Source organism: Bombus vosnesenskii, unplaced genomic scaffold (genome assembly GCF_011952255.1).
Source record: "Bombus vosnesenskii isolate JDL3184/JDL3185 unplaced genomic scaffold, Bvos_JDL3184-5_v1.1 scf7180000013264, whole genome shotgun sequence".
NCBI classification, from domain to species: domain Eukaryota; kingdom Metazoa; phylum Arthropoda; class Insecta; order Hymenoptera; family Apidae; genus Bombus; species Bombus vosnesenskii.
The window spans coordinates 233619-259746 of record NW_022882924.1 but is presented as its reverse complement, the minus strand read 5'-3'; the positions used below and the strand labels follow the sequence as shown (position 1 = coordinate 259746).

The 26128-nt window shown below is 41.9% G+C and overlaps 1 protein-coding gene across 2 annotated transcripts in view; it reads left to right on the top strand.

Annotated features, from left to right (window-relative positions):
• Positions 1-26128, top strand: part of LOC117241024 (sodium/hydrogen exchanger 9B2) — a 90261-nt gene that overhangs the window by 14128 nt on the left and 50005 nt on the right. The window contains exons 1-2 of one of the 2 annotated variants that reach the window (XM_033507018.1): positions 15071-15443; positions 19336-19710. In XM_033507018.1, coding sequence (XP_033362909.1) covers positions 15115-15443; positions 19336-19710 — 704 coding nt within the window. In that variant the 5' untranslated portion in view covers positions 15071-15114. Of the gene's footprint in view, positions 1-15070; positions 15444-19335; positions 19711-26128 lie in introns of those variants that run through there. The other variant, XM_033507024.1, reaches the window with a different exon arrangement.

Genomic DNA, 26128 nt, shown 5'->3' with positions numbered 1-26128 from the left:
GCATTGGCCTTTCTGTTCTTTCCTCTCTGTCTTCTTCCTTCTTCTTTTCCTCTTTCGGCGTATTCTGCCGATTTTCATGTTTCATTCGTTCGTGCGTGTATAGAAATTTGAACGGATGAAAGGGCTGAACCCGTGACAACAAAAATTTTTAATATCCCAATTCTTCGCTTTACTTACCGAGTAAAGATACCCTAAAGTTGTATACGCGTTAAACGATTGGCTAGCGTAAATCACTATGACGCTTGCCTACGAGAAGCGATATACGCATATGCTTGGCATTTGAGTCGCGGTAACGTACGCTTGAACAAAAAGACAAGAACAAAATTATCTGCCGTAAGTAACATATTATAATTGTTTTATTCTCAACGCGAAGAAATAAGAAACGAAAGAAAGAAAATTCTTTCTTTTTCTCGCAACAAAATACCGCTTTCTCTCCGGACAATTATTTCAAACTTTACTAATTGCAAATGTTCCTCTCCGGCCTGCAACGAAACGGAGGAGAAATTCCAGCTCCGTTTTCCACGATCTGTCTTACTGTACTTTCTCTTTTACCGATGCTCCTATCTGCCGAATAATTACACAGCGCAACAGCTGCAACAGTGAAATATCCAACAGCCACCCTGGTTTAGCACGAACTTACGAAACTACGACGTTTCGAATCAGCGGCCGAACGAATATCGAGAAATTAATTAACGCCAGTGGCTAACGGATTACATAAAATAATATCGACTGTATTCTTTGGAAACTTACTAACCCGAGGCACCGGACGAATCGTGGAAATAGCAAATACGTTTTAACTTGGGCGTGCAGCGCGCTCCCTGAGAGGTTGGTCGAAAAGAAATATAAAATTTTGAAGGAAAACTTAATTAACACGGTCGGCTGTGTCGAACCTTCTATCTCTTAAATTCTGGCAAACGACCATGAAACGGTTGCCTGTGTCCACGATGAATCTTGCATGAAGATTTCTTCTTTTTCTGCACACGTCTGAACAAGTAATTTAAAAATAAATACTTAGAGCCTACCTACCTACCTACCTACCTACCTATGTGCGAATGAGACTCTGAATTGTTTCTATATTTCACTGTACGATATGTAAATCATTGTATGAATTTCTTGTCTCTTGTTTAAAGCAACGATTTATTTAAGTTACGACGTAGATAAAAGCGTCATGGTCGTTACGCCAAGTTTGTGTAAAAGTTCACGGTTCGTAACTTTCATAATTTCATATCCGCTTAGGGTTTTTGTGAAAACGATGTTGTAACGTTACAACGATAATGCGACTTTAATTTATCACGTACCAAAGCGTCTCGTCGGTTATCTCGCGGACTTCGATCGTTTTTATTTCGTTCTAATTTACTGGCTGTTCGAAGATGATTTGTCTCGAACCACCGTCACCGCTACAGCGTGACTCTGCGTCTCTGAATCGACCAAGGTCTGTGTAAACCTGTGTTTATGAAAGCGCCTAATTCACCTGCGTCTTGAAATTCAGGGTAAAATTATTTTGATGGCGTACGTGTTCTACTCGTGCAACGTCTGAAAGGATACCTACCGGTGATCGTGTGTCGCCACTCGACCGCTCTCTCGAAGAGAAATATCAAACTGCGGTAGTTTTCGAACTTTTATTTATTTACGCCATTGGTGGTTATATCTTTCGGTCGGATACAGTACCGTATCGAATATACTACCGGACTCGATGGGTATAAGGAAACCTGAGAACAATTCCACTCGTTCCGATTCGAAAACATTAAACTTTTTATCGAATCGAATCGAAGTTTCTTAATTCGATTATCTACGTATTTCTAGCGACGATGATCGAGCCTCGTAATTCATGGGCATTTCCTGAAAAAGAAAATCGTATATCGTTATCGATACACACATTTCCACTCTAAATCTATCGAAATCTAGGAGAGTGATTTCGCTGGCAACTCGGGTTGCTCGTTCTCGCCGTACGACCCTTTACCGGATCGTAGCCGTAGCATAAAGAGAGACGGGACGGGTACGCGGGCGAGTGTTCGACCGACATCCCTAATATTTCTCGGTTGTCCGTCTTGCGAACAGACCGAATGATCGTGGTGCGCGGCAGCTGCACACACGAGCTATCCGCGAAGGTCGTCGCCGAAACCGCTATACTTTCCGTCGCTGTCCGGCCAGCCCTTCATCTCTCGGTGATATACGAGGCCGAGCTGCGCTCCACCGGTGTTATCGCGTGCCCGTTGCCCCAGGCTTTTAGGCTAATTCCAGGCGAACCAACCGCAACTGCACTCTGCGCCGACCACCTTCGCTCTCGTCGCCTTACTCGCACATTTTCCTTCCAATTCGATACTAGGCGTCCTCTGCGTTTCGCCGAGATATGCAGTATCCGTTTCTCGCGAAACGCATGCTTGAAAGATCGCGATGATCTCTAATTAACACTATCGGAACAAGTTTTAGCACATTGTTCGGTATTCGGATAAACAGCGTGCTAATGCTGTTACGTGTTTAAATTTTTGTTTGCGCGCTGGTGTTCGTCGAATAACGCGAACATTCGCACGGTGTAAAGGGCGTTGCTGTCCAATTTCGGAAGTATTTGTACGACGGAAAGTAAAAATAGCGGCAGCAGATGAAATTTTAGCAGTTTCGATCGTTTTCGTTTCTACAGAAACACGACGAGATACGACATAACGTTGATAAAATTTGTTAGAAAATTTACAAAAATCTAGATTGCCAAAAGATTTGACGAAACGTTAAAAGGCACGTAGACGATTAAGTATCGAGATACTTGTGTGTCTTAATTTTCTTCTCCGTTAGCATAAAAAATAAAAACACACACGTACATACTATTCTATACATTCGTACCGAAGAGTATTTAATTCGGACATTTTTTTTAATAGCCATCTAGTCTCGTCGGAATATCGATTATTATGGAAGAGCGAACGAGAGCCAGTTAGTCGAAGTTGGAAAAAGTCTTCGATTGACCAGCTCTCTCTCCCTCGGCTACAGTCTCGCTGCAATTTCAATCTCACAGATGAGTTGCTCGGTGTTAAAACTTGTTAGCAACAACTACGATGTCGAGGTGCTCACCTCTTAACGAAGTTACCGACCTCGGCAGTATAGTCGTCACTATTCCAACTCTGTTGCCAAACCTGTTATAAAAGCAATAATTGTACAGTATTTCGTACCTAATCGCATTGTCTGGCGCTTATCGCGCAAAATCTCCCCTCTTTCATTTCCTTAGATCGCGCTGTAACTCGCGTCCGTTTGATTTCGTAGAATTGAAGTTGAAGATCGTAGTTCGCGAACGTTGGAAGATTAAATTTTACCATTATTAATAATACCATTATTAAGAGCATTCTTTGTTTTACGAATAAATTGGACGGATGCAGGATTCTACGCTGGAAAAGACGTAGTTAGTGTAAATACACTACAGTGGATAAGTAAAGTGGATAAGAAAAGAATAATAAAATAGGTCCAGATACTGTTATATTCTATATGACAGTTGTAAGGATACAAATGCACGCATACCTTCCGAATCTTTTTCACGCGGTTCGTCTCGTTCCGAGTATGAGTGACAAGAAGAAGGCTTCTTCTCCACGGGAAGCAGTACGTTTACAACGAGCGTTAAGAGAAAAACCGTAAGTCTCGTCCGTAGACGCTAAGAGTTTATAAATGCTCGAGGAATAGGTCGATACTTGAACTGCAACAAAACGTGTACTGCATTGTGCAAAAATTTACGATATAACGGTGCTAGCTCGAAATATAGAGCCATCTGTGTGGCGACGAGGATCAAGCAGGCATCGATAAAGTTTACAGTAACGAAATAAGATTCGATCTACGAGCTTCGTTCTATTTAGAGTGGGACGTCTCTCACGTGCCAAGCAATATTCGTTGCTACGCGTCACACTCGCAACCCTCTATGCAATCTTTCGCTTTAAAAGTATTTTCAAAAGTAAAAATCGCTCCGTTTTCTTCGGTTTTTAATCAGAGCATTAGACTTTTCACGACTATTTCGCAAACATGGACATTTTCTTTCCGTGTTCGAAGCTATTTGAAATTCCGGAAGAATATTTTGAAAAATAAATTCACGTCTTCGCATAGTACTGGCAAGAAAGATACGTTTCACCTAAAAGTATTACGAGAGTTTCGTAGTTTCGAAGTCAAAGTTTCCCAACATTTGATCGCGTTTGTCAAACTAAACTAAGCATGCTTCCTGCGAAGAAATTCGGAAATGTCGATAATTCACGTCAATTGATACCGAGTTGTTTCCATTTGCATCTGCGTTCGATTCTTATTGACGACTTTCGTGATTTTGCTAGAGACGGGCACAAGAGAGATGGATAATCCGCTAAAGATATAATTTAAAGGAGATTTTCACGCATTTTCCTTAGGATAAGAACGGATAATCATCGTACACGCGATTAAAGTACCATCGAGAACGATCGAATAAAAAGAAATTTTCCTTATAAACGGTTTTGTAGCGCGTATTGGAAACTACATACAAGGTCCGAACGAATAACAGATAGAAGCAGATAGAACGAGGCGATTATTCGGGAAAACGTAGGAAGGAAGGAAACGTGGAATAGGATTTTTTCATCCGAGGCTTCGTTTTCAAGATTAAGTCATCCGATATTACGATCGATCGACGCAAGCAACATCGTATAACTTCGTCGACTCGTATCGGTAATTGTTCCGACCACGATCATTCGCGATACGAGTCGCATGTGCGTTGAAGGGTCGGTCCGAGCGACCGGACGAGCAGCAAAAAGATAGATCACAGAGATGAGAGAAACGTGGGAGAGGGATATTTGCAATTCCAATGCCATCTTCGACCTCGTCCCTCTCTTTCTCTCTCCTACCCTCGTCTCATCTTCCGTCCACGTTCATCCGTTCATCCGTTCGGCCGTGTGTACGACGAACGACGAGCGATTCTCGCGTGACTGCTACGGTCGCGTCGCGGCACCGCGTCGGCTATCGGCGTCGTGACTGTGGAATGCCCGACGAAGGACGAAAATTCGCTTGCTCGCGAGCCGAAGCTCGAACGCGAAAGACGACGGACGGCCTGTCAGGAAGCCTAATTCTTTAGGACCGTCGCTACAATTGACAAGTTCGTGGATCGAACGGACTCTGTCCAGACAGCACCCACGTTCTACATCCGAGTGCTTCCAGACGACATCTCGAGTCGACGAAAGCAGCAATACCACTTGACGGAAGTTCTCCCTCGGTGAACGTTAGACACCGGTAGAATTTACGTATGTCGTTATCTTTCGTAGAGCAATTTGTAACGATGCAGCGAATTATATGGAAACTATTGCCACCTTAGGGACGATCCGCTCTCGAAATTACGGATTTAAAATATTATAAACTTTCTGCCTGCGGTTTCGTTTTTCCCAAACGTTCTTGTCTCGAAAGTGACGCAACTTGAGAATAGGATTTTTCAACGAGTACGAAGAATTCTCTCTTCGAGCATAGTGCGACGGATTACTTTGCTATTGAAACTTATCAGCAACGATATCAATACTCGTGAAACGGAATCCAGCGTTGTTTTTGTCACTTTGACTTTGTAACCCGAAATAAAAAATATTTTCTCGCACAATCTCATCACGAAACATCTCGATTCTTTATTTTCCTTTCGTTCAAACATCGTGCAAAAAAGTACAGTGACGTAAATTCGCGAATGTATGCATCGTAGTATGAATGTAAAGGGGGAAAAATACTCGAGTCAGCGAGTAAATTTATAATCCATTCTAAGATGAACTTCTCAACTGTACATGGTAAAACCGAAAATGGGACGTGTACATACACGACTGATAGCTTTCTCGAGTATATAATAACTCGTAAAAATGTTGCAAACGAAGAAGCAGACCGTCTTAACCGCGTGAAAAAATCACCTCCTCTACGCTGTGTGGTATTCCCAATTATCGTCCAATTACACGTATGCCAAGTAGTCGTTGGTTAATTAAAAATCGCTGCTTAACCTCGTGCAGAAAATTCGACTTGCCTTCTGTGAATATCCACGTCGTCAGGATGCATGTAAAATATTCGATCGGCGGATGATACGCGTCAGCGATCGCATGTGTTCGTGGCTAATGAAGAATGAAAATTCGAGACTTCCGCGAGCTGCAGTCGCGCGGGTATGCGAAATCATGATTAGGAGAACGACGATTCGCGACGCGTGCACTCGTTGCCCGATGAAATACGTTCGTTCCATCCGACAGCGATGGAGAAATACGCGTTTGAAAGTGGGATGCGTTTGTCTCGGTCGGGGAATATGGATCGTAGAAAGGAGTGGAAAAATGAGAAAGCATAGTTTCGGGGAAATTGGAAAAATTGTCGTTCCGGTTCTCGAACCGGTTATAGAAAACATCTTTAGTATTTTTTAAGGATCTATCGATGTTGCTATAGAGGCGCAGAAACGTCTCTCATTTTGAGAATAACGAACGATACGAAAAAGGAAAAATCGACGAAACTTCGTTCGATGCGCGAAGAAAGATCAAGATGTACAGGTATCGCTCGGATCTCTTTTACACCGTCGTGGAAAAACGAAAGAAAAACGACGAGCAGTCGTACGAGTGTCTCTTAAGCTTTCGCTACTATTGTTAGTAATCTACGAATATATCAAATTTTTTTTCGAAAACACTTTCTACAGAGTCATAGATTTGTTAAATTCCCCAATATCGATGGCACTTCACTATGTTTGCACATTGACGGCTATCGATTCGATGAAAAACGTGTAATTGAGATTTCAATCGTAGTAAGACGTACCTCCGGAGGAACTTTTCGAGCCGATAAAGAAATGATTATTGCGGTCATATGATTCAACTTATCGCGTTTTTATATCGATCCATATCCAGTGTTCGATGCAGTAAGTTTTCAAACAAAATCAATACGAGCATGATCGTAATTCTCCGTTATACGTAGTGCTACGAACGCTGTATTAATTTCTATCTGTATAGAATTTACCGAACGAACGAAATCGACGCTTTGAAATTAGAAATTGCTCGAAAACAAAGAATTAATTACATATTACGCGTTACTATTAATTTTATCGTTCCAGCGATAGTTTGTATATTTAGTTTGTAAATTGTAGATAATTTGTACATTTATTTATATTGTATTATTATAGCGGTTGATTTATGACGCAAAATATTTCATTCGACTCGATGAAATCGTTGGTTCGGTCTTTTCGTCAACGGTTATTTCGTCAGTTATACGTATAAAATTCGTGCGAATCGAACAGAGTGATAAAGTTGAAAAAAGAAAGAATGAAAGAGAAACGATATTTCGGACGATACAACGATTCTGTCACTTGCAAATATTTAAGAAGTTTATTTCGCCGCATATCTATAGTTATAGCAGCTGCCTACCTATTTAACAGCGTAAAAGACATATGTACCCGCTGCCTAACGTGACAACGACGAAACGCATATTATAACGAGCTTCTACACCGTCTGAGCCGCATTTCGCTCATTTTATTCCGCTGTAACGTCGATATCGGTAACTATAGGATCAAAAGAAAAATGGAACCAGCCAATTTAACGTGGTCATCGAAAAATTGTTCCGCTATGATAGCTTGGATTTAACGAAGCAATAAAGCTCGTGATCGTTAATCCGTGAAATCCCGAATCGTATTGCATCCTTCGATCACGTAATCGTAAATACTCTAAACCAGCGATTCCCAAAGATCACGCCCCGCGATAAAACTAGTTGCTTTCAACAGTTGTATCTGTTGTTGTAAATTTTACGCTCTACATATTCTAAAGTTCGCTGTGACTGAAAAAAGTTTGAGAACCACTGTTTTAGAACGCTCTTCACGCCTCTAATCCACTACGCCAAGTAAGTAGGTACATTTACTGCTCCGAATCTCGACTCTTTGTTCGATCGACGTGATCCTATCGTGCAGAAGTTGGTATACGTCATACTTGAACCTTCCGTATCAAGACGATTCTGTGCGTAACGTGATTACCATCGGATAAGAGACGCATATCGTGTTACATATATAACAGTGAAAAAGAAAGAGAAGAAAAAGAAACGAAAGAAAATAGAAAAAGTAAAGGACCTAAATGCGGTGCTGTGCGCGGGAAAATTAAACTTTGGTAACGAACGCCAAGTTTTAATCGCGAGCGTTCGCGAATACTTTCGTGACTCGTTGTACAATAGATACGCAGCAAGCGCAAAAGACGAGTAATTAATTTTCAACGCTGACCGTAATATCGTGCGCGATCGAGCCGTGAACACGCATCGCGTTCCAGTTCGGCGGGAAGATGAATAGCGTCACCGGATTAGATCGGTCGTGACCGTTTGCCAACACGAACATCGTCGTTTTCGACGCTTCCATTTTTTGTGCCTGGTCTACGGCCTGGTCTGTCGACTAGGTGCCACTTGCTAGCGACCTTCCGGCAATTAGACACGGAATTTAGGCAACGATAGCCGCTTTAGTCGCGTTAGGATCGCACTGGCGTAACGGGCGCGTTTAGCAAGATGATCAACCACGGCCAAACACGCGACGCCTCCGTACTTCCGATTTGCGTTATTCGAAACAACCGAATTAACGTTTATGAACCACTCACCGATCGGCGCATCGTACGATCGTTCCAATTCCTCGGTGTTGCGCGCTGCCGAACGAACGAACAAATCCAAGTCGAAGATCGGATCGATCCATTTCGAGACTGTTTCCACACTGTTTCGAGTGGTATTCGGTTTTTGAGACTGAAACTTACGAACAAAAAAAAAATAGCGCGAATCGATAACGGCATGGAACGAACGATCGCTTCCTCTTGGCACTTTTCGATTAAGAGAAGAACGGTTAAAAGAGAGGAAACGGAACGAGGAAAGGGAGAGGGAGAGGATCGATACACTTTGGGCTAAAACTTAAAGACTATGGAATTCGTTATATCGTAACGTGTTCTATAGTTGATAGGAATTCCAAAGGAAGATAAGAGAAAATACATTACCGATTACATACTCTGATAGATAATCGTTTATTTTCAACCGATGTAAGTATACATATGTACGTACGTACGTACGTACGTACGAAACCACGCTGTTTATACGGTGATTTAATAAGAGAAGAAGACGCGAACAACTCGATCGCCGAACATATCCAAAATGGTTCATTGCGTGATAGGGATAAGAGATGCGGTGAAAGATAAGAGAAGCCAAGGACAGGGAAAACATACGGAGAGAATATCGTAACGCTCATTTTCATACGATCGACGAATCGATTTTTTATGTAGATTACATTCCTAGTCGGATTATACGTACATATATTTGGTCTAAAATGAATAAACAACGGATAACTTTGAACGGTGTACGAGCTACAAAAAGAGTCTTCTTCGCTGTAATCATCTTCTTTTTTTCCAACGTCATACAGAACGTGCAACGATTAAATCAACAGATTAAAAATCAGAAACCGATACCATACGATCGAACGATGCAATTATTTGTTTATATTTCCTTCCTTCAAACACCATCATCTTGACGATACATACTTGACGTTGTCGACGATATTTCTGATCGCCTGTGCAGACGATATTCCTGACGCGGATTCTTTAAAATCGTATTTTCTACGCCTCTGAGCTTTTACCGAGAGAGAGAGACAAAAGCTACGAAGAACATAGTGGTACTAGTACGTACATCCAGCGAGATTTATACAACTCTTCGAATACACGTGTAGTACGTATTACGGTTTTTGTACGTATTACAGACAAAAACTTGCAGACAGTCACGCAACTTTTCAAGATGATCCGATTACAAATTCGAATAATTTAATTCTTATCGTAATGTATACGCGGCAGCCGACTATCTGATTCCGGATTTTATCTCTCCAACGATATTGTACGTCTTCTACGATTGCAAAAAGTATTTTTGTCAAAGTCTGTGTAAAATCTATCGCACGCGCTTTCCGATAACGCAATAAACCATAAGCACATGACCGTTTGTCAGTCGTGCGAATGAAAACGATTTCGTACTTTAACCTTATTTCGAGCAAAGGCAGTGAAATCAAGATAAAGAAATTCGCCGCTTCGATGCTTGTTCCGATGGAATTTTGTCCTCTTGTATGCGCTAAACCCGGATAATCGAGACTGAAATTGTTTCACAGATTATCTAGAAAATCCATTAATCGTTTAATCGTCGTCGTTAATTATTTAAAAAATGTCGAACAAAACGGAGAAACAGAGTCGTCTGTTCGATAAATTTTATTGAAATTTGTTCGAGGTATTACTCCGTCTCCTGTCAGTCGTGGAATGATAAAACAAAGTCAATGGTAAGATAAATTTCTTGTTAAAATAAAACGGAAATAACAGTTGCGAATACCGATATAAGATAATAATGATGGAAAAATAATATAAAAATAACGAACGAACAAATTTCTTTTTCGAATAGGATGGATGGGAAAGGAAAAATTACGATAATAATCCGAATATCGTATAAGAAAGAAAGGAATAAATCAATCGAAATCAAATAGACGAATGAACGAGCAAAGGATCGGATCGAAATAATATACGCGTCGATTTTGCCCGATTTAACGCTTTTACGGTCACGGAAACATGTGATTTCAGCGTGGCCGTCAAAATGTTGATCGAACGATCGGTGAGAGTAGGAAGCACACGACGACGTGACAAGCGAATCAGGCATCGTGACTAATCCACACGCGACAGCACGCGTAACATTCCGCTGCTCAATAATTATCCTCCGTAATCAACGCAATTAATCAGAACGACGTGGGAGATACACTTGCCTCTGGAGAGACCTAGGTTATCGTTGGCTCATTACGATACCGATAGAAATCGAGTTGCTGATCATCGATACGATCGAAGCGGACTAGAGCGAAACGCGGTTCCAGCTTTCTTCCAGTTCGGTCGAGTTCCAAACGATCTTGCCGTTTATTGCTAGAGGAGACAAAGGGTCGAGAGTCGAGTCACACACACGGTTCATCGAGTCGGCTCATTACGATTTCGCATTTACGTTTGCGCATGCTAATTCTCATCGTCGAATCGTTTCTTCTTAGAGATTCGATTTTACAAACCGTTACGATTCTACAAGTTTGCCAACTTTCTCCCTTCCTGCTTTTCTTTTCCATCAACGAAGAACAAACGACGGGACCAATAGCAACCATATTGCGCGTCTGTCGAATGATTCTCGTTCGAATCAACGATCGAAACAAAATATCTCGATCGGTATCGTGGTTGGGCAGTACGTTGTCGATAACGGTGTAAATTTAACATTAATTTCATTTTAACATTTGAATTTCTGTTCCATGCGTTTCATTTATCCATTAAATGAGTGGAAATTAAAACGATATACCTTAAATTGGTTCGAGCCGACTGTTACATCGAGTACTTGGGTATCTGGCTTTAGGTAGCTGTGTTCCTGAATCAGAACCGAGCGACATGTAAACAAATATAGAAGCAACGACACAACTGTATCGTCAACGATGAATTCGAACTTTTGTTCGACGCAATGTTTTAGTATGCGAACGAGTAGTGGCACGGACGGAGTAGATCGAACCGTTGTCGAAACGACGCGTTTCGCAATATACGTACATATCGTGAGTGCGAAACGATATTCGAGTGTGGTATTTGGTGCTGAAGTCCTTGAAAAGGTGCGCGTCTACCACGGCCAGGTTGTTACGTTTCGAGCGCCATTTTCGTCGACGAAGAAAACAGTTTTTGCGTCTCCGACCCTTGGCCGTTACAACATTTCTATACGATCGACCAGCGAAAACCTTATGGCGATACTTTTTAACGAAAAGCCAGCGCTAACTTACCTCTGAAAGCTGGTACAGCAAACAATTTTCATATCACGAATACCACTGTAACGGCATTAGCGAACTCACGTTGCTCCGCCAATGCGCAAGCGAGTTGTTCTCTCGAAAGACGAATTTTGGAATAAATGGATAAGACGCGTATATCGAAGATAAGTCAACGATAAACTCAACGTAACGATTCTTTCATCGAGGGGAATTTCGAATCGTTTGAAAAGTTCGTTGCGTATATAAGAAATTCTACCGTGTATTCAACGCGATCAACGTGTGTACGAAGCGAGCAAGTCTGTATTTCTAACGCGATTTATTTAAATAAAAAATGAAATAAGGAATTATCTCGTTCGACAGTTAAATAACGAAATACTTTACAGCGCGTCAAACCGCATCGTTATCGAAAAACGAACGTATTTCGTAGATAAGAACGAAATCGCTTATTCTTGAATTAACGAGACGAAAGCGACACGCTTAAATGACGAATAATTTTTTAAATCGATTGTAAATCGAACGAATAAAAAAAGACAAATTTCATTAATATATATAATATAGTTTTAGATTCGAATTGCGGCAACATGATATTTGCGACGGTATTTTTCTTCTTTTTCTTTTTCTTTTTCTTTTTCTTTTTCTTTCTTTTCTTTTTCTTACACAGAAAAATCCTTCCTTTTGGAAGTATACGGTAGAACAAGCGATAACGTATCGGGGAGACGCTTTACGCTTGAGAAAGTATTCCATCGTCTACTTATAAACGATCTGATAACGCCGGATTGCGTTATAATTAATATCTAATAAGAAAAAAGAAAAAACAAGAACGAGAAATTACAACAATCGGAAGGTTTGTCGTTGAAAGTGGTGTAGAAGATGTTTTAATGGGACTCGTCTGGATAACCATGTTCCGTTTGAAATATTCCTAGCTGTTCGAAGTGTTAAACGCTCTCGATACCCTTAAACCTTCGAAGAAGAAAACAGATCCGCGGATATTATATGGCGCGACTAAAATACAAATATTCGTATATTTAAATAAATAATTCGTATTACATCGTAACGACGTTTAACGAGTAAACGAGAGTGATATGTGTAGAAAAAGAAAAGTACGTATCTCAGTGCGGCAAGAAAACGAGAATTCATCGACGTTAAAGCGTTACCGAGGGAGACAGTCGCGAGTTGCGTTAACGCAACATCGGTACTCGGTGGTTAAAAGGGACATTTAAGACAGTCCGTTCTTTTATCTTCGCCCTTGTACAAGGAAGAGCGTAAAACGCCAAACTGTCGCGAAGCCCAGTGACTCTGACAATGAACAATTTTACGAAGCTTCCGACGGAGCAGCTCCAGAAGCTCGGTAAATTTATAATCACCGGTCTGCTCTCGTATTCCGAGGCCGTTCGTTCCTCCGTTCCTTCGCGATTCTCGCCGATCTTGCTAAATCAACGAGTGGCACGGCGTGGCGTGGCGCGACGCGACGCGGCATGGCGTGGCGTGGCGTGGCATAGCGTAGCGTAGCGTGGAGTAAAGTGAAGTGGTGTGGAGTGGAGTGGAGCGGAGTGGAGTGAAGTGGTGTGGAGTGGCGTGGCGTGGCGTGGCGTCGCGTGGCGTCGTGTCGCGTCGCGTCGCGTCGCGTCGCGTCGAGGCATCGGTTGCGATCAGGGGCACGACAGGTCGGCTGGGTTAGGCTCGAATAGACTGTCAATGAGGTGTCCAGCTGTGCCCATCCTGTGCAACGCGGTAACAATTATTCCGTCAGCCGTAACGTTGTCCCTCCTTAGCCGTGTTCCAGCACTTTTTACCAGCCCCACCATTCGTATAAACATAGCGTAGCGGTGCACACTTTGCGGCGTTTAGTCGCTAGTTAACCGTGCTCGTTTCACAGTACATATTCGTTTCCACGCTTCGCGTTTCGTGCGACGATCGACGTAGATTTTCAGCCAAGCTGCCACGATTCAACGAGGCTAATTAACGAGTATTCTATACTTTGCAGACGAGATTAATGGAAACGCGTGTTCGAAGAGTGTTAAAAGTTTCGTCGAAACGGAAGAATCTGTGCGGTGATACGAAATGAACGAGACGAGTCCTCTTCGTTCGAGTTTTACCTTTTATCGCGCGTATTCGGTATATCGTGCGTTCTGTCGTGTCGACGATCTTTGGTAACGGGCGAGAGAATTATCGGCAAAGTTGAAAGATAATAGCCGGTTAGTTGGAAAGTGTAGCTGCTGGACACGGTGGAGCAAGAGACGAAGCGATCGACGAGGAAAGAACAGAGGAAGTAGGAACGAAGGGGAAGCGAGTTAGAACCGGCATCGCGAACCTTGAATCTCGCGTCTAACGAGGTGAACGAAGGAAGCTCTCTGGCGTTGTAGAGCGTCGGTGGAGAGGATCGTGACGGTAAAAGCGGGTCAAGGTGTCGAAGACGACAAGCGGTCGTCGAGATATCGGCGCGAGGTGTTAGCGAGTCTCCCTGGAAAAACAAAGCGTCACGCGACTCTGTTAACGATCTGCTGGCTCCCCTATCAGGCGCGTGATCGTTAATCAACGATCGGGGATCATCGTGTTTGGACTTTCTCGGAGTCATCGTCACGCGACTCCGTACACTGTCAACGGTCGACAGGGGAACGTCGAGCTGTGATCGTCGACCGCTGTCGTCTCCATCGGCAGTCGATCGAGGAAAGCCGCTTCTTCTACACGATCCTCCGACGATCGTCCGTCGGTTTTTTCCTCCACTTGGCAAACTTTGTTCTTTTCTCGATCGCGAATCGAACCAACACGACTGCGTTACCTAGCTGCGCTTGGCGACACTCAAGCCTGTCGAACAATTTCGGTCGCGTTCGGCCAAATAGCAAGGATTTTTAGAAACTTTCTTAAACGCTCTTTCCACCAATCTAACTCGAACTCTACGTTGGGTACATGGATTCGCGTTGCTCCTGTCGAATTCAAGACTCGGTGTATCAAGAATATCCCTGTGTTCCAACGAGAAACGTGACAGTCAGTTGGATTCCTACGGCCAAACTAGACCTTTTCGCCTCTGTCCTGCGAAACATCGAGAAGCTCGCATAGCCGGTGTCTATCCTATCGAGAAAGCTTGCCAACTGCGAGTCGATCATTCGGCCGATGACAACCGATGACAACACAGCTCGATTCGTCTGCATACGATTTAAATCTCCGTTGATCGAGATTGTTCGAAATCGATCGAGCGAAACATCGTGAATCGATAACGACACGACTCCACGTATCGGATAGCTTTTACCGATTTCACCGAATACTTATACACGCACGCCTATATACATATACATATATATATATATATATATATATATATATATATATAGAAATTGGTTTCTTAAAGGGCACGTTCTGGTTAGTTCTCGAGAGCACCGAAATACAATATGGAAATCGACACGAGTAACAGAACGAACAGGTCGACCGAGGAGTTAGCCAAGCGACGCGTCTCCATTAGCGATCAGATCCTCGGCATGGATAATCCCAACTTTGATCATCATCGGCGCATAAGCGCCAGCTCCGAGTATAATTCCGATCAGGGTCGCGGCAAATCGATACTGCAACATGGAAGTAGTAACTATGGTAGCGCGGAGAATATTCCGCAGCACAAGTTCGATCTCGAGAACGGCAGGATCAATGGAAACAGAAAGAAGTCGGCGCATAGCTTGACCAGCTCCATTAGGGACAAGCTCGAGTACTCGGAGGAGTTGGAACGGTAAGAATCTTCAGAATCATTCTATCGGAATCGAATCTGCGTCGATTCGCCATCGTTAGCCGCTCTAAAGCGTTAAACTTCGAAGAATTCCTTGTCCGATATTCCTTCGTTCCGTCCATTTTTCTTTCGATATTTTTCCTAATAATTACGCGAACAGTTCGTTTTCACACAGCTTCGAAACGCCGACAATGTCGTAGTTTGGTCCGTTTGGGCAAACGCGTATCCTCTCGATGTCGATCTTCGATCGTTGCTGGCAGAGAAGATTTTAGTCGGATTTCTAGCTGTTCTTAACGCGTTGTCGCGAATTTCACCGTAACAGTCTTCGCGTTCGATTAGACCACGTTGAATCGTCGGACAGTTTGAACCCGAGCGTTATAGATCGTTCGATCGTTCGTAAATATTATTCGCGCGAAAGAATCGCGTACATCAGTTTCCCTTATCTTGCGAAATGTATCGAAATTCCTTAAATACACGTAGATACACAAACAACGAAATCAATTTTCGTCGCGAGCTTATTATTAATAAACGTCGATCGATCGTATTTGGTAAAATCGGTATTTTGTTATTATATGAAACGCGACGGCATAACGAATCTCGCAAGTATCTCGATCCTTGATACACACAGGTACGATCGATGTTGATTTTTCTAAAACATTCTCTTAAAAACGACGACCCGATGCGATAGATATAGCGGTAGCGTACATACAGAGTACGCGGGAATCTAGAAAAAATAGATCGCGTTCAGCTTTTAAAAGCAAAGTTCGCGGTAACGTAATATTTTAATCCATGCTTTCCAAGGCTCGAGTTATATAAGACTTTTAATGACATTTTATTAAAATAAGCACTGTCCGGTATTGCACGTTGATAATGAGACAACGTCGTACAGTGCTATATTTCTTAATAAGATTAGAAGAAATATCTATGATAAATACAAGTATCTCTTTTATTTTTCATATCGCGAAATCAGTTCGAGAGACCGATAAAAAGAGGACGTATCCGCATAAATCTATCACGGGGAAAATATGTTTAAACGAAAGACATTTTCTTGAACAAAACAAACTTGGAACGTTTTTTTTTTTTTTTTTTGTTTTTTATTACTAAATTTTTTTTGCTAAATATCGCAGAAAACATCTTCTAGTTTTAATACAACGATAATTTCAACGAACGTAATACCTGAACACTCTTACGCGCGTGTAATGGTAAATGGAGGATAAAAAATATCGTCCCTTTCATGGCATCTCGCGCCTTGCATCCAAGCTTTAAACGCTCTTCGCGCAACTGTTTAAGCTGTCGATTCCTTAACCGCCGTACTTAACACCGTACTCGTTTCTTAACGTTGTAACGTATTGTATTAAAGTCGATGACGTAATTTCGTAGTTACAGCAAAAAACGTACATAATTTTTCAATACCGATACTAAAAGATCATCGATCGCGCGATATCGCGTAATATTTATATATCAGACGATATTAACAATAAGAAATACCTGTTAACGTAGTAAAAACGTACTGGTCGGTTATAAGCGAGTGGAAGAAAATAGAAACAGAGTCGGGAACTTGGAAACGCCAACGCGCACCGTCTATCGCGCGCGTTTAACGCGCGTACCTGTACATACGCGATTCTACTGGTCAATGTTTTTCCCCGAGCGAGATCCGCGTACAAGCGATACGGAGGCAACGAATGAAAACTATTCGTAGCAGGCAATCCTAATCGGGGGAATTGTAACGGATCGAGGAAGCGTAGTTCGTGATGTAACGGTCGGTTACAAAGCGTGTCATTTCCAATCGCCTTGATAAGATCATAAAGATCATAAAGTCTAATGAGATTGAACGAAGCTGTACGCCAAGTTTCCTACATCGTCTGTTCGCCTGCACTCTACAGGATATACACGCTTCTGTTAACGCTTTCTGAATTCTCGACGAGCTTTTTTAGGAGAGTCAGAGTCAGAGTCCGAGTCAGAGACAGAGTCAAAGTTAGTACGAAGAATTAGATCGGATCGGCGAAAAGCCGAAAAGCCGTCGCGTATAACTTCGCGAGCGACCGCATCTTCCAACAGAGAGAGTTAACGTTCTTGAAATCAACCGCGAAGCAAATTTGTTCGTTTACTTCGGAAATCGATCGTTCGGTGGTAAAACTTCAAAACGCACGTACAAATATTTATGGCTTTATAACGAAATTCCAATCTCGGACGGATTAAAATCCTAAAAGTGAATGCAGTTTCCATCAAACAGGTGCAGATAATTCTTTAAAAAGACGTGACTTACAGATGGTGGTATTTCAAGATACCGAGTCTTACAGTAAACTATCAACATCGACGTCGACGATCGAGATGCGGTGCGCATTTCGCTCTGAAACTTCTCCCACATTGGCCTTATTCCGCTTTCTTCCCTTGCTTCTTCTTCCGTCTCTTCCGATAGCGCGTTTTACTTCCAACTTATAAATCGGTACGAAATACCGAGATCCGTTCGTCCCCTGCTTTGTTTCGCTCTTATCGCGAAAATACAATTACGAAATTTTGCTAAAATGAAACTTTCGATAAATACGTAAATATTTCATTGTATAGTCGTACGCACCTTGATATCTGCAATTTCAGTCAAAATCGTTTCCACGCTCTTTAATGGGCAGCAGCGCTGCTTTAAATAAAACGTTCGAATAAAATTATCGTAAAAGCTGACGTTATTTTAATTAGTGCGGAGGGCAGATAGGTAATCGAGGTAAGGTTCATAGATCGTGACTGTGGTGGTATCGTGTATGATAACTGTGCGCATATTATTTTTTTATAATATACGAATTTTAGGATGCATTGTCCATATCGTCCATGGGTTGCGATGCATGTGTCACAGACGAAATTCGAGCAACTGTATATAACAAACCGAAATTCCGAACGCCTTATCGCGTGTGACCGTCCGGTCAGCACCCGTTCTCAGCCGCCTGAGTGGCATTCGATCGCTCCAGCCGTTCTCCGAATTTTACACTAAGTATAAACAAAACCTTCTCCCACTCCAACGAATGGAAGAATATAAATGCTCCCTTCAAAATCATCCAGTCAGTCTAATAAAAAAATTCTTAACTAATCCAAGTATCGAAAGTGTATCATCGCGAACCGAAAAAATTGTATAAATTGAGTAAAAAATAAAAAGAACTTTATCTCCTTGTCGGAAATTAACAAGTTCCTTATTTTTTACCTTAATTTTACACGACACATGCATCGTCTCCGAGGTTCCGTACCGTACCGGTATATCGATATTAGTTGCGGTTTCATCGATACAGGAATTAGTATACCGTCTTAATCGGTCAGCAACAACAACGATGTAGGTTTGAACGCGTAGACCGTAACATCGTTGTCGATAATGATATCCAGACGTTCTTAAAAATATGTCAGCATCCGATCATAGATTACGAAGTTTCGTCAAACGTACTTAGGAATCGACACGCGAATCGCAACGCGTTTCGCAAGCAGAATTCACGCAAAGCGTCCATCTATCTTTGCGTCGATAGCAAATCTATCTATCTATATATTTGGATAAAAATATGCTCCGATTTAATATATATATATATATTTTAATTTCGAAATTACCTTTATCGCCTATTCGCCGTTCCACTTGTTGCCCCAGCTACTCCCCTGATAGCTACTCCATAAAACTGCGAGTAAAACTTTGAAAATGAAAAAAAAAAAATCGACGTCTAACGTATCGCAACCATACGAGAACGCTTACCATCACATCGTCGTTGTCTTTCTATCAAGGTACTTGCCTGCGCTATCTTAAAACGAACGAATAAGAAAGCAAAGAGAAAGAGAATTTCTCGTAATTCTCGGTCATAAGCAAACATAACCAAAAGCATAAAAAAGATAATTCTACTTTAACTTTGTTCAGGCTTGATGCTTCTTTCAGATCATGGTTGTACCTGTTTTGCGCGCGATGCCACGGTCGCGACGATACGCCATCGTGGGAGCCGACGGGTTGGAGGAAAGCCTGTCCGCAACCGTTTTGTCCGACCTACCGAAAATTCGCTCGACTATTGTGCCTGTTCCTGTTAGGGCTGCTGCTCTGGGGCATCGTGTATACGATACTAAAAGATGACGCCGCCCCCGGTGGTCAGCTTTTCGGCCTCGCCACCCTTTGCTTAGCGGCGCATTTTGGCGGATGGCTGTTCTCCTTGACCACCCTTCCTGCTCTAATCGGCATGTTGATCACCGGTATTATACTGCAGAATGTCGGCCTGGTGTCCATCGAAGGCAACTACGTCACCGTTGTCTCCAATTTGCGGTGAGTCTTTCTTTGCTTCTTACTTTTATCTTCCTTCTTAGTTTCAACCGTTTTCCGAAAAGTTACTGGAAACAGCGATTACGATCGCCTTGGGGCTTAGAGCTTTCGTACCGAATCGCTTTTCGCGTTTCTATTAAAATAACGAATATATAAAATATCTTAATCGCGTATCTCCAGTTCTTTCGAGAACTTTCTAAATTTAGGCGACAAAAAGACAAATTATATATAAACGTGTGATTCAATAAGATACGTTGCCTTTGAAATTATTTCAAATCGTTAATTTACCATTTATGCATTTTTTGATCAAATTTCGAGATCGTATATAAAGTAACCCCGATTGTCCGCGTCCATCGCATTTACGATACTCGAAGCAAGTTCTTAAACTGTAATTCTCTTAGGTCAGGCTGTTTGCGACCTACCTACGTTCTTATGTACGTATATGTAAGATACGCGTATACAAATACCGATTATAAGTCCGAGAAAAGATCGAGAGAAAACGTCTTCGTTCTCTACCCTGTTTTTCACCATCTACTCTACTATTTTATGATACGCTAACTGTAGAAAGATAGAGAACGGATCGAGTATGTTCGATGTAAAAGAAAAAAGAAAAAAAAAAAAAAGAGTGAAATATGGAACATTTAGACAACGAACGTTCTATTTATCCACAATTAACGTACGCGAGCGAATTTTTTATGAAACGAAAATAAAAGCTGAAAAATAAATGAAATTTTTCTATCTGGAGATATTGGCGAAAATCCGATACGAAAGGTTTAACGCGATCTGTGACGCGGCACTGCGATAACGCAGGGATAATGGATGATAAGAGAATCGATGCGTGCCATGAAACGTTGCAATTTACAAGTGTGAGCCACCGAGACGGAATGTTTGTACTTGGTTGAACGACATCGTTGACCCAACTGAGCTAAGGGGTTAATTATTACGCTGTTGCGCGTGACTACAGTTAGACTTAACTGAGCACGTGATTAAAATCATGTGCTGTTACGCACACATTACTTCTTTGGCTGAATTTGTAAATGGAACTTCATCATTTCGTAATTGAAATTTATTCCACCGCATCATGTGATAATATTTGTTCCTTCTGCTCGTGTGTGCCTCTCCGGAATCGATTATTAGCATGACTGCCGTGTCGGAAATGTATTATATCGGGCTGATGAATGTGCTGTATGTCTGTATAAACGTAAGCGGCCGGCAGCCTTCGATCATTTTACCCTGGAAAATAAAGAAACCAAGAGATTTAAAAGATATATCGAAAGGAGTGTGAACAGGATTAGAACGTTAAGGAGTAAGGAAAAGTTTCGACTCTTTCAAAAGTACAGGACAAAATTACATATTTGCTTTATTTATTTTCTAAATTCGTTGGCTATGTGCGTTGTAAAAGTTTCTCTTTTAAATCTCGTGGCTTTCGATTCGTCAGTCGCATCCGAATCGACATTACAGTAAAGCAATCTGCCGACTTGCATCCAAAGCGTACACAGTAAGCAACTCTATTAACAATGGGTTACATCGTATCTCGAAGCAGGAAATATCGTATTTGTCGACAGCGATTCAACGATGAAACTGTCACAAGGAACAATCAATCGCGTTACATTGTACGATATTTTATATATCCATACGGCTATTGGGTTGACAACTAAGCGATTGCGGATTTTGTCAATACCATCTAATAGCAAAAAAATGGCAATAGACGTGGAAGTGTATCTTTAGATCGATTAAAAATAAGTATACATTTCGGACTACATAATGTTACATACACGTTATACGTATCCGCGTTATTTATCGTATCGTCGTACACGCAAGCTATTTTAACTTCTGTAGCAAAACCACCTGCAATACGTGTTTCGTGTCAAACGACGAGAAGCGTCTCTCTTCTTTTTTTTCGCTGCCAACAGATAAGTATCTTCGATTCGTCGGTAACCAACGTCAAGCGTCTATTTGGCGCGATTTTGAGTAATAAAATAAAAAAAACTTCCACCTTCTCGATAATCACTGTTTGCGAATAAATATTTATAATCTAAATTTTGAGCTACTTCGTTGATCCGTGCCGATTAATTTCCTATCACGAGGTATCGTTCGACGCGAAATTCAGTTCGAAAATGGCGCAGAGCGGGCGAAAAGTGCTTTCAATTTTGGCCCACTCTTTACCCGATTCACGGTATTTCAAACACTGTGGGGCACTTGACGCGATAACGTCTGACAATATTGTCTGAAACTTCCGAGTTTCTCTTCCTCCGTTGATTTTTATTGCTATTTATTTAGACTGGGAACGATCGAGTTAACGAGTGCGTTTTACAAATGGCAATATGGAATTACATAGAATTACATGGAATTACACAGATAGACGAGAGACGAGACTAGAGACGAGACACGAGACACGAGGAACGAGCGAAAAACACGAAGAAAACTGAATGAAATTCTGGCCAGCGCACATTTCGCGATAAGATATAACAGAGAGATTTTCAGTTCGTCGGCTATCTCGTGCGAGAGTGACGATAGATCGATCATCCGAGAGCCATATCCAAGTTTTAAATCACAGTTTTCCCGCAAAGAAAAATTGGTACATTTTATTTTCTATTTCGTTCTACTTCTTCCTTTTTCCTTGGAAATTTTACAAAATAAGCGCGAAAATATCTGCCAAACTAATTCGAACTAAACTTTCGACACGAATAGGTTGACAATTTTTTATAGAGAACGTTATGACGAATCGGTTACTGTACAAAAAGCTATACGATTCCAGTTAAATAATTATTCGATTCCTCTCTGAACCTTTTTTTATTTTATTTTTTTTTTCATACAGCAGATAGTTTACCAGTAATTCGCATTTATGCTTTGAAATCGGGCGCTCTGTGTAAATAAAAAACAATTTCACTTAAATAATCGACGATATTTGCGTCTCCTTATACTCTCGCTACTGTAACTAATAAATTAGTCACTAAAGTGCTTTAACAGCTATAAACATGCAAGTGGATAGTCAAGTTTGTAATTTCCTTTCGTCGTGATGTTTATACGAAAGTTTTGGGGCGCGTAACAAAATTGAACAAACTCTCGTAAAAAGATAGACAGGTAAGTCGAACTCCTAAGATTTCGCGATGATATATCCTGTCCTCGATAGATCGACGTAACTTCTGTACTCCGCTTTAACTTTGTTCCATGAACGATCCGATTACGATATTTTCTTTGACGATTGCGCGATCGATCGTTATTTTCACTCGCGCGTGTGTCGCATAGAGAGCGGAAAGACAGGAGACTCGACGAAGCAACCATCGACTCATCGCGATCATAAGGTGGCCCCTTTTTAATGTCGAGGCCAACCAATGGCGATTGGTTGCGGTCATACGCGACAATGTCACGCGCGGCATAGTAATCACGGTCTCCGAAGGAGTTCACGGAGGATTCAAGGTGTATTCCCAATTGAAATCGCTTTTAATCCAGCTGTTTGTTAATAGCTGTCCAGCTATTACACGGAACGACATAGAGTAACCAGAATCGGGGATCAGGTACTCGCACGGGCCGATTCGATCGGAACGCGTGTCGATAAATGTCTACAAACGAAAATAACGTCTTACGAACATATACTGTTCTACGTATACTTTAGTTTTCGAGTCATGGATGTTTAAAGAAAATTAGGCTGAACGCGAGGCTATCGTTCGAATCCACTTTATATCCTTTATCGTCGATCGTGCACGTTCATGTTCGCTAGCGTTGAATACGCGAATAGAATCGCTAGATGAAACAGTTTCTTAAATCGCGTAAAGTACCCACTGGCCTCGGTCCTATGTAACGAGTATATCACAGGCAGGTATACGCGAGTATGCGCGAGTACTCGCGTGTATACGCGTATATACAAAGTTCCGCACCATTTATGAAAGCGAATGTCATAGTCTTTTTGTCTACAATTTGTACGAGCTAAACTGCCGGACATGCTTCTTTAAGTCTGACAATTACCGTGTCCTACATCGCTTAAGTTGCAAGTATATTTGTTTGCACAGGGAAAATCTCGCCGATAATCGGAAATATTCCGATTCGTTTTGAAATATCAACGACCAATAAACGAAATCTCCGACGCAATTGATATATTTTTCATTTTTCTCTTACTTTGGCTTGGCAAAAGTATCCTTGAAATGTTTGTCCTTGTTGTTTCTACTAAAAGCATCGAGCAGCGGGAAACTAAAGGGAAAATACCGTCCAACTGTTTCACGCATCCATTGGAAGCGTTAAAGATCCGTCAAGATTTACGAATATCTGCATCTATCCAAAAATTTCTTCCGTCATCTCCTATGCTTGTTGGTTTTATGCCGCCGTGCGCGGCAATGTTTCGCTATCGATCGAATATGCCGCGGAATTATCCTCGAAAGAGATCCGACTCCAAGAACATCCATTCCTTGAACTCGAGCGATTATTACACGGTTAACGGTGTAATACAAATGGTTCTACAAATACCTCGATTATCCACTACGGTGAAAAATTTTCCACCGAACGTGCAACGCGACGATAATTCGCGTCAACTACGTATCCCCCATTCCGGTTTCACAACGATACATCACTGACCAGAATGTCGGCTAGCTCGGTCCGACGACATAATAACAGCGCGTGGAAGCGTGGCGTCATTAAAGGCACGTCTAATAACGTAGGATATCTTGTCTGACACGCACACACGCGTTCTACGATACGTATTACGTGAACCGAATGTTGCGAAATTCGCACGAAACGAGTAGCACGCTACGTCGTTGCCCGTTTCATCGATGAAAGAAATATGTACAACGATATTCCGAATCAACGCTAAGACGCGTTCGTTGTTGTTCGAATTTTCATCGTTTACGCCGTATATGCGGAACGTTTACGAGCATTACTTTTTAACATTTTTCTCACGAGCGAAAGGTCTGTGAGACGAATAAAAGAGAAAAGAAACTTTCGCTATTTTTCGTACGCCATAGGATACGTACGCCTGAGTCGGCGTTAGTCGGTGCTTATCATTCGCGCTATTCGTCTCACGTAATAACAAAACCATGAACGTTTCGCATCGTCACATTGAACGCACATTTTAACTAATTGCAAGATACGTAACGCTTTGTCCAGACCGACTAGAACTATTCGCGAGCTGCTCACCAGCAGAAACGGCGGAACAGCGTCGTGTCCACACCGCGGTTCTCCAACAACTCGCAAACAGCTTCTAAACGGTTAGAAACTTATTGCTCGTACGCTGGCCAACCCTTTCGTATGCCGCCTCTCGAACGAATAGCGTTCGCTACTCGCTAAAGTATCCGCACTGATCGCCAACAGCGATCCGGGCGCAGCCTAACCAGACTACGAACAACTTATTTTTACAAATACCTCGATATAATTATTCGTCCAAGTTGCCGATATCGTTCGTACACATTTGATCAACTGAATTTTCTAAAACACGGTACGTCGCAAAACACGATCTCTCTATCTTTCTATCTAATTTCATATTCATAATCATAAATCATAAATCATCGTTTACGCATATTGAATTATATTTGTACGCGTGTATGTACGTGTGTACAGCTGTACTCTGTCTAATGCCACACATATACCGCGACATAATCGAGATATCGTAGAACATGTGATTGACAAATTCAGCGGCAGAAAGTCATTGTCTAACAATGTCTAGCGACAGTAGGAGATCAGGATTTTAATGGAAATATCGTGGCCACGGCAAAAACGGGAGAAAACAAAGAAGTAATAGATGTAGAAACATTTTTTAACGAGCGACGATATACGATCAAGCAGGAAAGAAGAAAAAATATGTAATTTAAATGTAAATAGCAGATGTTACGCGTCGTAAGTGAAACCGGTTGTAACTTTAGCAATCGGCTGCACGTGGACCTTAATAGACGAGTTTGTGCGCTAATCGGCCTTCCGTAGAAAAACCTAGCGTATGTTCGACGAATGCTCGTTTATAGCGAGCTATTGGACGTTCGACGAAAAAGATTAAGAAAAGCTAAACCGCGATTGGGTTCGATCGACAAATTCTCCTCGCGAATGTGTCATTTGGCGATAAAACAATTTCAAGCAACGAAATATACATTTTTAGAGCAAAGTACGCGCGGAAAGAGACAAAAGAGCGCAAATGACGGACGTTTTCAATAATACGTATACGACGAGGCTGTTCTAGGTTTTACAATTCGTAAAATATTAACCGTCAAAAACGGGGGCGGCGAGGATATGTTTGACGCATGGGTGATATTCGTACATCGCTTCCTCACTGCTGTATCACCGTGTGGCAGAGCTTGGATATGGAAACGCGTTGCATTACGCGTTTCTGTGTACGTACATACCGCAACCTAGCTGCGTATATCCGATTGCATCGCGATGATATTCGCATCGATATTCGAGCCGTGATTCTCAAGCCCCTTTCCCCAAACTTACCACCATTTCA